At 39.9% G+C, this 15,062-nt stretch overlaps 1 protein-coding gene across 1 annotated transcript; it reads right to left on the bottom strand.

The window, feature by feature from the left end:
- Nucleotides 1-400: 400 nt before the first annotated feature.
- On the bottom strand, nucleotides 401-6,418 carry LOC111659802 (NDUFA4 mitochondrial complex associated like 2). The gene is made up of 4 exons (XM_023412849.2): nucleotides 6,204-6,418; nucleotides 2,965-3,050; nucleotides 1,623-1,686; nucleotides 401-625 (listed from the first exon to the last, which is right to left on the bottom strand). Exons 1-4 carry the CDS (start codon nucleotides 6,243-6,245, stop codon nucleotides 569-571), a joined length of 249 nt encoding a protein of 82 aa, XP_023268617.1. The 5' UTR covers nucleotides 6,246-6,418; the 3' UTR covers nucleotides 401-568.
- Between the last annotated feature and the right edge of the window lie 8,644 nt (nucleotides 6,419-15,062).

Genomic DNA, 15,062 nt, shown 5'->3' with positions numbered 1-15,062 from the left:
TTTTTTTTTTTTTTTTTTTTTTTTTTTTTTAGTAAAACAATGATCTGAAAGACGCTCAAACAAGTCTGTAGAGTTCAGGGGAATGGCAAAAACAGGTAATAATTCTCTGGGTTCATCACTGTGAGAGACTCCTTTCACATCACTGTAGAAATTTGATCCATTGCCAAAATAAGATATTGATTAGTGCAGATTTTAAGAAAGAAGCCGTGGATCACCATTAGCTTTAAAGTTGATTTTCAATATCACACCCCACCCTTTGACCTTCCAGCTGAGGGCTTCATACAAGAAAGAGCTCTAACAGAAAATATTAACACAGATGATCATCATTATCACTGTATTACTGCAGCCCAAGGGAAAATGTTTTGTGATGACTAGAAAATAAGAAGCATATAAACAACACTCTCTTTTATGATTTTTTAATTGTTTTTATTCATAGTATTAATTCAGAGTTGCTGTAGCGGGGCATGAGGTGAGACTGAAGAAATGTATAGGAAGTCATTTCACATCAGCGAGGCGACAGCAGGAGGTCCTGCCAAACTCGGTGCCCCTGGAGTTACCTGGAGGACCTTTAGAAGTCAGGGCCCTCTTTCTTCAGGTTCTTGTAGTCTGTGTTGATGGCCACAAACTGTAGAAGGCAGGAGGAATACATTTAAATCTGTTTTGCTTAAATTAAATTCATCAGTGCTGTCTTTAGGAGAGAACGCTGAAAAAAAAAAAATAAATAAATAAAAATGGGTGAGGATGTGCAAACACACTCTCACTTGATTCTTTCTAGCTGATTTATTTAGCAGATTTTTGTTTTGTGAGTCTTTTAGGACAACAGTTTGCATATGTCATGGATAATAAATACATTATATGACTGCATGCATGTGTTCTGCATACATCACAGCCCTCCAACCATGAAAAACACACATTTTTTGCACTGGCAGTGATTATTTTCTCCTCGTGTATTCTCCTTGATTGGTCTGCCATTAAAACTCTCGCCTACCCCCTTCTCTCTCTCCTCTCTCTCTCTCTCTCTCCCGCTTCCCCCTCCTCATTATGATCGTTGTTTGGACTTCAGTGGAATTTCGATGTGAGACCTTTGCCTTGCTATCGAGAATTAAACATGCCATGTCCTGACCTTTTGTCTGCAGCGACTTTCATTCCACTGGCAAGCAACACAGCCTTGAAACCCTCAGAAAACGCTCTTTTCTCTGAAAAACACATCATCCAGATCTCCTCTACTGGGGCCTGTCAGTTGGTTGTTTTTCTCCTCTATTTTGGGTCAGGGTTGTTATTAATATTTTCATTAGTTTGTCTGGAGCTCTGGCCTTGTTCAAGAGGTAAGGCAAATTACCACCCACCACTAAAAGCTCCCGGTTCCATCTGCCTTAATTTGTTTTTGAAAGACACTTTGTTTTCCTTTGTTTGAACAGATGTGGAGAAAGCCAGAAAGCTACCATTTTGATCTGACATTAGTTTGCCAGCACTGGTTTGTCTAAATCTTTTATATTTTAAGCTCACGATGAATGTGAGGTTTTCAGTGAAATTATGTCATTCTCATCTAGAGAAGTTTTCTGACAAACTTGATTGATGTGAGCAGGGAGGGCGGCCATACACTGTGTGGCGGGAATAGTCACCTTGTACTGGTAGGTTGGGTCGAGCTTGTTCCAGGGCTCTGGGTTATTCTTCTTGTCCCAGAAGCTGCAAATGTGGAAAGATTCAGGGCATGGAGAATAAAGAGGAGACGAATGAGGGAAGAGAAAAGACAAGGACACATATGAGAGAGGCATACGTGATGACGTCAAAGAGCAGATGCAGAGAAAAAAGAGATATGGAGAAAAACGGGCCAATATGTAAACAAGTAGGAGGCGAAAGGAACAGAAGGACGGAGACAAAAGGAGATAAATACATCAATGCTGGATGGAGACAAAAGATGGGAAAAAGAGAGGTGATTATGAGATGAGGTGAACTCAGCCCAGTGACTTGGCAGTGCTCCTGTGTTCATTAACCAAAGTCTGGATTTCACAGCGCTCCACAGCGACTGTCCTTCCCTCCTCCTCTTCCCCCTGTGGCAGCGCGTCTCGCCGCCAAAGCACAAACAAAGAGACCGAGAGACTGATGGCAGAGCGAGCACGTCCCCCACCTCCCCTCTCTCTCTCTCTCTCTCCATTACCACAAACACTAGACAGTGTCTGAGAGAGAGAGGCAGCCACTGACCACAGCACTCATCACCAGCTGGTGATGAGGTCAGGCTTTATGGCTGACCCTTAGAACAAGTGGTTCTATGTGGCCCAGAATAGGACATGAGCAGTGCACATTTACTGTATGTGAGTTCACTGAGTTCAGTGGTGTTGGTGCAAATTGTCATTCTCAATTATGACATTTACATACAGCCAGCTGTGTTTTGTTGTAAACTTTAATTCAACATGTAGCCGTCAAAACAAAGCTTTATTTTGATGACGGTATCAAATTCAGTGCTCTTGCGTGTATGGGTGATGGACGGCATTTTATCAAATCTGAATCCCGTATCTGTAGGGTTTCACTTTCAACATTTGTAATGGATTGAAGTGGAATGAACTATTAAGTCAGCAGGCTGGAATTATCTGCGCATTTGAACTCATCACAGATATATTTGTTGGCTGTGTCGGGCAATAAATAAGAAATAAATTGCAGTACAGAAATGTTTGTGCACTGTGCATCACAGAACAGTAACATGTTCTGCCTGTGCTTTTCTAATCATTTGCCTCTAAGCTCAGTGAGTCCAGTTTCATCGCCAACATGGACCCAGATCCAAAATGGACCCAGCTATCAGAACCCAACCTTTTTGGCTATATTGAAAGTTTTATTATCAAATGATAAATGGCTTCAATCGTTCAATGTTTGGATTCAGCTACACATTCTGTAAATGCACATATTGTCAAAAGCAAGATGGAAGAATACTACAATGGCTACAAGTGTAGTAACAACAGAGAGACTTACGTGACATGAGGCCCCCTTGCCAGGCGGATCAGGTAGAGGAAGGCCCCTGTGAGGCCCAGAGTTGTGAAGAAAAATTGAGGGATTAACTGAGGAGAGGAGAGGAGAGAGGGAGGAGAGAGGGAGGAATGCATTAATCCCAGACCAGAGAGGCATATGAAGATAAACAACCATATTCTATCAAGTGGTTGGCTCTGATATGTACTACGAAACATACACCTGTGTGAAATGCACACACATATACACACAAACATGGGTAGTTGTTATTCTTGTTTTCCCTCTCACTGCCCTCCTCCATATGCATGAGGCCCAGGCCATGTGTGAGGCAGCTCACTGTCAGCCTGGGTTGAATGGGCAAGGACGCGGTGGAAGAGAGCGCTGCTGCATGTCAGTGTGTGCCAGCCTCTCCTCCTCAACACTACAGTATACCTGTCAGACTGAGCGACAGCATCGCACAAACACACACACACACACACACACACACCATGAGAGCAAGACACTTAAACACATGCATATACTCGCACAAATATGCACAGAAATGAGCTTACGCACACCTGGTCTGCGTACTCAAACACACTGGCATGAATGTGCGCACACATGCAGACACGCTTTTATTTGATGTTCTGAGCTGTGATGATGACAGGAATTAAAATAGAAAAGCACATTAAGGGGGACAGGGGGATAATATGATATGTCATCTTAAACACCCAAAGCTTAGGTGCGACAATCCTCTCACTGCGCTGCACCTATTCATCAGCACTGCACTGCCATATAGTACATTTCCTGTCTACTCTGCTATGTGATACTCTATGTATATGAGAGAGGGAGAGATAGAGTCACACCACTAGTGAACAGATGTTCTCAGCCCACACAGATCTACTCAGGCTGTAGAGAGATGACAGTTTGATCAGGTTGAACTGAAGGATGTCTCTACTCAGCTGTATCTAGACATCTGTCTTCTGTCTGATTACGTTGTCACTTTGCTTGCTGTTGATTAGGAGAATGTCTGGTGATAAAACTTTGATATTCACTACCTTAAAGCTACGGAAGAGAGATGCAGATCCTCTGCTTCACGCTCGGCACACAACTATCTAACAACTCTGACTCGTAGCATGGACTCCCTGCTTCAGACTCAACTGATCAGACGTTCAATTGTCAAAATGCAGTTTGACAGCAAACAGCTGAGTGAATGTACGATCAGTATTGTAAAGACTATGAATAGGCCTGCCACTAACGATTACTATGATAATCTGCAGATTATTTTTCTCAATGAATCAATGAATAATTGCTTTGTTTTTTTTAAAACAGAAAATGTGTATTTAATTACGCAGAGGTGACATCTTCAAATTGCCTTTGTCCAACCAGCAATCCAGACAAAGATCAGCAGAATCATATGAAACCGTGAAAATACAATAGGCATACTGTCACATTTGAGAAGGTGGAATTGGCATTTCTGCAATTTATCGACTATAGAACAATTAATCCAGAATTAAGGTAGTACGATTAATTTTCTGCTGAATGACTAATTGATAAATCGACTAATCATCTCAGCTCTAATTCTTTGGTGTGGTTTTTCTTGCTTTTACTTTTTTGCATAAGCATTTTATCAACTTATTGTCATTAATTATGGAAACATACCTGTCACCGTTTTCTAAGATGTCTTAAATTCTTTTTTATTCCAACAACAGTCCACACAGGAAACATTAAACCAGACCACAATCTTTCTCTAACCATACCCAAGTGCTGTGAGTGCCTAAACATAACCATGACAAAGTTTAATAATGCTGTACAAATGAATATTGTACTGCAAAGATTGGATATTTTTTATATGTATGCATGTATTTAAAAATGTGTTTAATCTGATACATTATCTGTGAATATTTACTTCAGTGAGAAATTACATTTATACGACACGTGTTTGCTGTTGCAGTTTATCTTTGTATAAATGTCCTGTACAGTGTCCTCACCCAGCATGGGTTTTATGTTTGCTGAATTCTCCTCCAAGGAGATTTACTGTGAATTTCATAATATCTTCAAGAAAACCTTGGAAAAAAATTCATATACATAATGTTTACCAAGTTTTCTTTCTTTCACTCTCTCTTTCACACACACATGAACATGCAAAGATACACACACACACACAAGTGCGCACAAAGTGTAGGCTGATCAGCTGATAGCCATGCACACACAAAACAGATGGAAACAGGTCAGGTTTGATCACTCTCTCTCCCTCTCACTCACTCACACACACACACACACACACACACACACACACACACACACACACACACACACACACACACAGCAAATAAGCAAGACAGGCCTGGCCTGTGTGTAGGGAGCTGTCCATTCCCCAGTGCTGATATCTCCATAACGTGCCACACAAGTGAGTGTTTCACCTTTCACTATTCAGTCTGACTGATATAGGTAGTGTTTTATACTCACTAGAGTTCGATACTGTTGCTGCCCTTATTACTTTTCTGGTGCACTGCCAAGCCAACCCCGTCAATCCTTGAATTTGGGTCACCCACAGCAAAGCTCTGAGGCAACAGAAAAAAAACTAGCACAGACAGCCTCTGTGTCTTTCCTCCTTTCTTCTTTTATTATGATAGTAGTAAAGCAAATTAACATGCCAATGATGCAAAAATAATAATCTGCAGTCACAGTATTTGTTTCAAATTTCAACAAGTCAGTGATCAGAATAGGAATTATAATAGTTTTATTGTCAATGTAACAAAAGAATCTAAGCTCAAAGATCCCCTTACTAGTGATTGGAACTGGCACATGCTGTGATATTATATTGGTGTTAATATTTATTTAGTTAAATATTTTACAGTGACTTTCATTGCTGTACATAAGTTTTGTTTGTAAAATTTTATTGAGGAGCTGGATATAAGCCAACTTTTAAGATGTGGTAAACAATAGCACAGTCACATGTTGCTTGCAGCGTATTTTCCACCCTGTGTTTCTCAATGTTTAACTGCAAGTCAGTGAAAAAAGGTTAACTTTTATATTTTTCATAGGTAAGACCATACTCAGTGAATTCAAAACTAATAGCAAATGTCCCAGCAAACCTATTCATAACCAAGGCTGTTATATACCAACATATACATATATGGTAGCATATACCAATCTAACATTACAGTCAGTCTATTAGGTCTTAATGCATAAATCACTATATATTGAATAGTCATAGAACTAATCACAAAACTCAATTGATACATGAATATGATGCAACCTACCCCTGGATGTTTCTTCACATGTTGAAGCGCGGTCTTAATCATCTTTAGTATTCTCCCAAAAACAACAAATAAAACCTAAACCATATAAAAATGAACAAACTGACAGCTATACTCTGACGAATGACTCTGTGTGAATGAACGTCTCTGTGCAGATTAATAGAAAGAGCTGTTTGTTAGCTGTAAGTACAGTGTGTTGGCCAGTGCGGTAAAACCTGTTGCCAATCTCCCCCCCTTCTGCTCTGTCCCGCTCCCTCCCACCCATTGGATAAATGGTCAGGGGGGGGCAGAGAGGGAGAGAGAGTGCTAATCCTTATAATCACATCATTGAGGACACTGTAAGTTTCCACTGAGGTTTCATTGGGTACTCTGTGTGACAAAATGTTTTGTTATACAACAACAAAACTGCAGCTAGTGAAAGTCAGATTTTTACTGGCACAAAAGACACAGATATTTTTCAGACATTTCCTACTGGAGGTGCAGCAACAGTAGAGTAGCCAGCTCCTCCTATAATGGCTTCATATTTAGACCTCACATCCACACCACAGCCATTGTGTTGGATATTTCATGTTATGTTCTTGTTTTTGAAATGACGAGACACTCATTTTGTGCAGAGCCATCACTTTAAAACACCTCCCAGCGGCCATTAAATGTTGCAGAGTGTCTTGTTCAGTGTAAAGAGGAGAGAAGTAATAGCAGCGTCCAACATGTCCCTTGGGTTGAGACCTTTGTCTCAGGCATGATAATGGCAATTGATTAGTCAGTGATGCAGCACCTGCAGACCTTTCAGGTTCCTTAACAACACTTTGTAACCTAATGTAATTAACATCAAAATGCTCTGCTAGGCAAAATGCACAGGCCATCACTATTCCTTACTTAAAGTACCTGTTGTGTTCTCACCATTTATCATGCTTAAGTGGATGAGGCAAAGTGGTTTCATTTTTAGCCATGCTGGTTCCGTGACTCTAGGGACGGTAACGTCCATCTGTCGGGCCTCCACTTTCTGTCCGGTCCATACTGAAATAGCTCAAGAATTTGGAACATTAACATTCAAGCTCCCTAGAGGATGAATACCACTGACTTTGGTGGTCTTCAAAATTGTCCTCTTGCCCTACAATGAGGTTGACATTTTTACCTTTTGTGTGTGTATTGCCATAAAATTTGGTACAGATATCCATGGTGTCCAGATGATGAATCCTGATGACTTTTCATCAACACGTTTAGCATCAAAGTTTTTGCTTATCCAGCAAAATATTTTAACATGTAACTTATGTACTTTGACAGAATGTGTGTACAGACATTCATGGTTCCCAGATGATGTATCCTGATGACTTTGAAATGGTGTTTTCTCACCAGCAGTCAGAAAGATGGGCATGAATTTTGTTACAGACATCCTTGACCCCCTCAGGATGACTAGTAAGAACTTTGGCGATCCCTTTGGCAAGTTAGCATTGTCATTGTGAGCATGTTAGCACGTTAGCGGCAGTACAGCCTCACAGCTGATTTTATTACTGTAGACTATTGGCTTTGTTAAACCACAACTTAAATCTGTTTCTGTTTACATAAACCTGTCATAAGACATGAACTTGAATGATCATGTATGGAATAAAACAAATTTTGCCTACAGTGTAAGGGTTTAGGAGATTAAAGACTACAAGACAGGACCCCGTAGTAACTTTAGGCTAAACCTCATTTAACTGTCCGAAGACTCACTTTCACAGCCTGCATTATTTAGGATGTGCACCAATTTCCCCAACTTGTGTTTACTGTATCAAAGTTGTCCAATATTTGGGAGTGATTTATGCTGTGGTGCCTCCATCCTGCAGTCTTGTGAGTCACCGTAAGTTGTTTTACCTGACATTTGTCAGTGGAAAGAATGCTATTTCTGTGTACCACATGACAAGGGTAATGGGTGCAATTTTTCACCCAGCAAGGATAGAGCGATTGATGAAGGTTGATGGGGAAGGAAAGGTTTTCAACAAAAGAGGATGGGGGGGAAATGAGATGCATTAAGACGACAGAGGAGAGAGAAAAAGTCAATATGTGCTCCCCTTCCTTCATCAGTCTCCTCCATTGTTCCCCCTAACAGATTGTTGGCCGAGTGTTTAAAAGAAAAGACGGGGTAAGGGTGCAATATCCAAATCTGTTTCCCACTGGTGCTGTAGCTAAGAGGAAGAGTGGCTTTAATGAGATTTTCTTTGTAAGAATGGATGCAGTAGGTCGGGCCTGTCTCGAGTCCTGACCCCGCCCCCAAACTAACCACCACTACATTCCTGCACTCTCATATACACTTTTGAATACAATAGGGCTGTCCCCCCTAATAGTCGACCAAATGTTTGTTAATGAGAAAAATATTAGTTGACCAAGTTTTGATTGGTTGGTTAGTCGCAGGAGAAAAAAAAAAAATCAAGTCAGTCACAGACAGACATCGTTTACACTGCTGGTCCCTGCGGTTAATGGATATTAATGTAATCTAGCATCTTGGGTTCACCTAACTGGTCATAAATGGGACATAGAGACGAAGTATGATGAACAGCAACAACAAATTCTTTATTTTTGCCTAACACTCTGCCAACAACTCTTGCCTTATGGCAGCTATACGGCAACTCGTATGGGACACACTACCTCGAATATCAAAACACAGTGAACACTGGACCGTTACAGTTGTTACATATGTCAGACAGGAAATCCAAAGTGTGGAACGACCCCAAGAAGGTGACATGTAAACGCTGCAGGCAAACATTTGCCATCATTCAGTGACCTATGTCAGTGTTGTGTTCACAGCTTGTCTCCCCTGCCCCCAAGTGGCCAAAACGACAGTTATTGCAGGTTTAAAACATTTAAAATTTTTCTTTTTCTCATTTTCTGTCTAACTCTCTCTCTCTCTGTCTCTGTCTCTCTCTCTCTCTCTCTCTCTCTCTCTCTCTCTCTCTCCCTCTCTCCCAAACAGATATTCCCACACATGTAATGCAAATATACACGCTTGGATAAGTACACCCCTCTTCATAGTGAGGTCGTGCAACCTCCTGTGTCCCAGTAATCTACCACATTTTGACACACACACTAAGGACTCCTATAAATTTTAAACAAGTTTTTCTTCCATTCCTTAGAGAGCGGTCAGTAGTTGCGAGTCCCCTCAGTGACACCAGTCTAATACATCCAGGAAATACAGGAGCCTTATCCAACTCAGTCTCCACCCATGTACAAATAAGTGGTGACCCCAGCGTGTGATCCCACCAGGATAGGTTCCGAATAATAGATGGTTGTGTTACTGATTTCTCTCTTTGCAATTGTGGCTCATGATTGTACAGAGATTGACTGTGACAGTGTTTATTTTGAATTTTGACCTCTATTTCCAGATGTTGGACACAGGACCAGGGGTGCCACTATTAAATTCTAGTCTCCATAAGAAGGTGAGACAGGCCCCCCTTACCCCAATGCATGTAATTTATACTGAATATATGAAACTAGGGGTAGCTTTCTGATTTTAAGTTGCATTATTTAAAAATATTTTGTGATACTGGTGCTCAACTAGAGACAACGACTTTTTACTTGATCTAACCTCTTATTATTATATTTTATATTATTATTATTTCTCTTCTTTTCCTCTCACTACAGGAACACAATGTGTCCAGAGAAATGATGCACTATAAGGTGTTTTTTATTTCAGTTATACTATCAGGTGCCTCATGTGCCAAAGCTGCAAATAATTTCAGTATCAACTAACAACATTTAGTTGTGAAGATCTTGCACTTATCAGTCTCCTGTGTGTTTTAGATAAACACATCTACATATAGACTACATGTGTGCATACAGAATAATAGAGGATAAAAATCTGTAGCTGTCAGTCTGGGGCATATACTGCTCTATAAACCGTACATCATATGTATGCATTGTGTATGTCAAAAAAAATTGTAAGTGAACATATTTCCCAAATGCAAAACTTGTTCTTTCTTGTTCTCTCATTGGAATGAACAGTGTTTTATCTTTTCATGTTTTATTCAGGTTTAGAATGAAGTCAATAACCTTCCGTAGACCGTGATAGATACGTACCAATTTGGATATAGAATATACATGTGGCAATGGATGTAGAGATGGATGGGGAGCTGTACAACGCCTTATGGCAGTTTCTTTAAATTACCGTATGGAACGACAACGTGATAAATAACATGCAGGGAGCATTGTGCAATCCTCCAGTGGATTTACCTTGAAAACAAAGAGTGTAGGGTTTATATAAACAGTTGGAGAACCTTGTGGCTTTGTCAGAAACTGCAACAGTTAGAGCAGACAGTGAACAGAGTGAATGTGAGAACGAGGAGCTTTTAATAGACCGCCACACGAGTGAAGTGTGATGTGTTGTGATGGATTTCAGGCCAGAACCTAGTTCATTATAATTACAGCCTGCCTAATAAATCAGCATGTTTGATTTTATCAGCTGATTTTATCACTTATATATCGGTATTGGCCTACAGATCAGCTGGTATGTAATAAGAAATTACAGTGCAGAAATCCCAAAAATATGTTTAAGTTTCATTTTCAAGCAAAAATGCCACACTTTTTTTTTCTTTTTAACTTATGGGAGCAAAAATCAAAAACGCAGTATCAGTCAAGCTTTAATTATAATCACCAGAAAACATCACACGTGTACTGTAGGAACAGAATAGAAGTAATAATAGGAGCTGTTGCTGTAACGACGTGAGCTTTGCTTCTTTACCCACACAGAGAGATGAACTTCTTTTTTCTTTTTTAGAGAAGTCTTGGCCAAGATTCACAAAGCAGAAGATGTGTGGAGAGTACGACATCTGTGGGGAATTATCCATCTGCGAGTGATCTCATTTCAATTCCTAACAGTTAGCGCACATGTAAGAAAGTCATAGTTAGACCGTGGCCATCGTTATTTGCGATTTCTCTGAGCAGAAGGTGGAAGAGAAAGTTGTTCTTAAAGCAGAAGGCTTTTCAGCTAATAGCCATGTGTGAATGTAAGCATGAAAAACAACACAATCTGTTTCCAAGTTTTTCGAGAGGCATGAAAAATACCAGTCACCGCCGCTGACAAATTATTTCTGTATACTGTAGTACACACACACACACACACACAGACACACAGACACACACACACACACACACACAGACACAGACACTTTACATCTAAACAGGCACATCCACAGAAATTACAGGAATCAGTGTTACCACGGTCTGGCAGGGCACTTGTTTTTATTATGAAGTGGCACAGTAGTGTATTTCAAACCCTCCACTATGAGCAGTAGCTCCCTTCCATCCTCACCAGTGAGGTTTGGATGATGGTCACGACTTTGTGTGCCCAAACTCAGTCCCACGAGTTCTGCAATTGCTTTGATGCATTTTTCAAAAGGGCTGTGACATGAATGCCAAAAACACATAGCTTCCAATTCCTCCAGACAGCACACAGTATCCTCACCATTTCTCCTTTGTCACATTTTCTTTGCCGTGCAGGAATTTTTGTAACAATAATATAAGTTTTGTAGAGACCCCTATACTGTACCTCCACACTGCCATCTGACAGAATTGTGGCAGAGCTGAAGTTCTGTTTGGGTACACTTTGTAATAAAACTCTCTTTCTCTCCCCTCTCCTCCTTTGCTCTTTTTCTATTTGTCTCTTTCTCTGTTATGTTTTGTAGGTTAGACCTGCAGGTTTGTGTTCATCCAAACCTATTTGCAAAAATAAACCTGGAATACCTGGATATTGTCTCATCACAATGACCAGCTTTAGATTCTATTAACATTATATTAACATCATTTTGTGCCCATTTCCCATCGCTGCCTTGGAGCTGGATAGATTTATTTAAAGCTGCACAAATCAATGATAATAATCTCAATATTGACAGACACAATAATGACCATATAATGTGAAAGGTGTTGCTTGTAGTGGCAAACCCACAGAGAATTATTACATGACTATGGTGCTTTTTTTTTTTTTAAGCATTTTTTAACTCATTATTTTACCTGCACAAAACTGGCCTGGTTGTAGACCGACAAGAGCTCACTGACGCCTGTTTTCTTGGTTGAAAAACAACAAATTTCGCACAACACTTCGCACAAATCTTCTCCAGCACATCTTGTTTTATTCACCAACGTTTTTGCCAATCCAGCCATGATGGAGGCCAAATGTTTGCTGCGTTATACTGGAGAAGGAGGCGTGTGATGTGTTTTGATTTGGATGGAAAAATAATCAAGGCAAACAAAGCTTTGTATAAGGCATGATTTAGAAATGGGGGGACATCACCGTCCTGGTCCCACAAAAAATTACCACAAAAGTGAGGGCTGGGTGCAAACATGGGTGGATTCAATTAATGCCACTGAACAGGTTGTAAGTCAACATAGAGAAATAACAACTCTTAAATCAGTGAATGAATATTAACTTGTTAATTAACTTATATTTCTCAGGAGGCCAGAAATATGATTTCAAATGAATGCTAATGCTGCTCTGTGCCTGCTGGATGTGTAGATAACAACTTTTTTGTTTTTCAGCTTTTTCCGCAACAAGTTAATGCAGCTTTAATTTTAAACACGTCATCCGTCCTTTTACTATAAATGGGAGTGTGAAGAAAGGTGAATTCACACTTTTTAAAAGGAGAGTTTGACACTTAGTTGTACAGCTGCTTTATTTGTTTGCAAATTCAGCACCAGCATTTGTTTAACACCTGCTTTAGCTTGTATTAAGACAAGGGGGAACAAACACACGTGGAAGGTGAAGAAGGTGAAGAAGAAGAAATGAACTTTGTTCTGATTTTTTTTTTTTTTTTTTTTTTTAAAAAGCAGTGTTTGTTGCTACAAATACTGTCTAAGCTGCCAACTAATACTGCAGCTTCTGTATTCCTGTGTGATTTCTAACGCCACAAATTATTATCCCTCTGCGGGTTCAGCACGAAGCACGTTAAAACTGTCTGGTTTTGTCAGTGGGGAAACTCTCTACCCGCATTATGGATTGACTCGAGTGTCATAAATTCTGCCAAATGGCCTAATATCATAATACTAGACGCAACGTCATATCTGAATATGAGAGGAATAATAGCTTTTCCTCCTTCTGTCTGCGGGTCTTGATGAAAACCTCGTTTTATTGCCACAATCATAATGGAATTATCTCCAGGTGTGATGAGGGCATTTAATGAAATCAAAGGATTACTTGCTCTTTTTCATGGGCTTATTAAAAGGGCCTTTGTGATAGAAGGCTGAGCGAGAGAGGCTGCCCCCCCCCCCCCCCCTCCACTCTGAGTGATTGTGTGTTTGTCAGTCTGGCAGTTGCACCATTTGTGGCTGGCATAAAAGCCTGCAGGGAGCCACAAGATCTGATTGGGAATCTTGGGGAAAAGAAGAAGGAGGAAAAAAAAATACATTGGTTGCTGCAGTCTTGTATTGATGTGTTTGAACACAGGGCTCTCATTTTCATGCCCTCAAAGCACACATAAAAATGTTTTTTCAATAAATGCTACACTTTGATGCATAGTTTATCTGTTCAGGCTATAATAATAGACTTTCTCTCTTTCTCTCTCTCTCTCTCTCTCTCTCTCTCTCTCTCTCTCTCTCTCTCTCTCTCTCTCTCTCTCCCACTCTATTTGTGTGCACCCTTCCTTTCGTTTTTCCTTCTCCTCCCTTTTTGATTCACTTCCTCTTCCTCTCAGTTCCTCTCTCCTCCCTCTTCCTTCCCTGTCCCGCGATGTATCCGACTTCCTCCTCCTTTATCAACCGTCATGTGACTTCACCTCTCTGTGGTATTGAACTGTATTTAACCTACCGCTGTAAATCTTATTCCTACATTGCCAGGGGGGGACACGCACTAAGTTTAACGAGTAGCACAGGCAAATCACAGTAGTATTGCCATCCATAATTCTCTTTGATTGAGTCCTGAATTGTAAAATCAATGTCTCCTTGCCCCCTTTTCACATGTAGTTAATATATCTCCATATGACAAAGCAACTTTGTTTCTTCCCTCATCAACCAGAGGTGGCCCGAGGATCTCCAATACATCAGCATTTGATGGCAAATATAACTCAAATAATTCACTTTTATTGTTGTCATCGGCATTGCTGTTATGTCCATTTTTTTCGAAAGGAAAAGTGGCGTCCACTAGTATTTTTATGTTTATCTCGTATAGCTTCAACTGAAACTGCCCAGTAAAGTCCATAGTTGGAAAGGAACAAAATAAATGTACTCAATCCTTTGTACTTTTAATTTTACTATCAATAGGAATATTGTAGTTTTATCTCTATGTACAGAACATTTGATCCTCTGAAAAATATTTGTTTTAAACTGTATAATAGGAGTTAAAATTAACATCACCTACAACAACAGTAAAATGCTACAAGCACGTGAAAGAATCAAAAGTGACAATATAACGAATAATAATACAGCACTTGTAGGCCATTTTCTGCATAAAGAGCATTGTTACTTTTAATATTAAGTCCTGTAAGTCGCCTTATTTAACATTTATTTTATTTATATAAACATTTACTAAATTGTTTATAACGCTCAATAATGTGGTTGTAAGCAGCTTTGTGTGGGCAGCTATAACAGGAAGCTGGTATATAAAAAGATTATGAATGACTATATAGTAAAATAAAGCTGTAATAGCATAGTGTTTTAATTGCTGACAAATAATGTACATTAATATAGTCTTGAAATGTCTTCATATCTGTGAGAATGATAAATAGGAAGACTCAAAGTAAAATGGTTGTATTTTCTCCTTGTACTTTTACTCAAGTAAAACTTTGAATGCAGGACTTGCGCTCTTACAGTGTGCTATTGCTACTTTTACTTAAGTAGAGAATCTAATTGCCTCTTCCACCACTGGTAAAGTCAACAGCCCGTTGGCAGTGACACAGAGGA

This window comes from Seriola lalandi, unplaced genomic scaffold (assembly GCF_002814215.2).
Source record: "Seriola lalandi dorsalis isolate HSWRI2012SDOR001 ecotype SW California unplaced genomic scaffold, Sedor1 jcf7180002054488, whole genome shotgun sequence".
NCBI lineage: Eukaryota > Metazoa > Chordata > Actinopteri > Carangiformes > Carangidae > Seriola > Seriola lalandi.
This window is presented reverse-complemented; position numbering and strand designations above follow the sequence as displayed.

Coding starts and splice junctions, on each gene's coding strand:
- LOC111659802 (XM_023412849.2), bottom strand. CDS start 6,245: ATGATTAAGACCGCGCTTCAACATGTGAAGAAACATCCAGGG. Junction 3,051..6,203: donor ATGTGAAGAAACATCCAGGG/GTAGGTTGCATC, acceptor TCCTCTCCTCAG/TTAATCCCTCAATTTTTCTT. Junction 1,687..2,964: donor GCAAGGGGGCCTCATGTCAC/GTAAGTCTCTCT, acceptor CCACATTTGCAG/CTTCTGGGACAAGAAGAATA.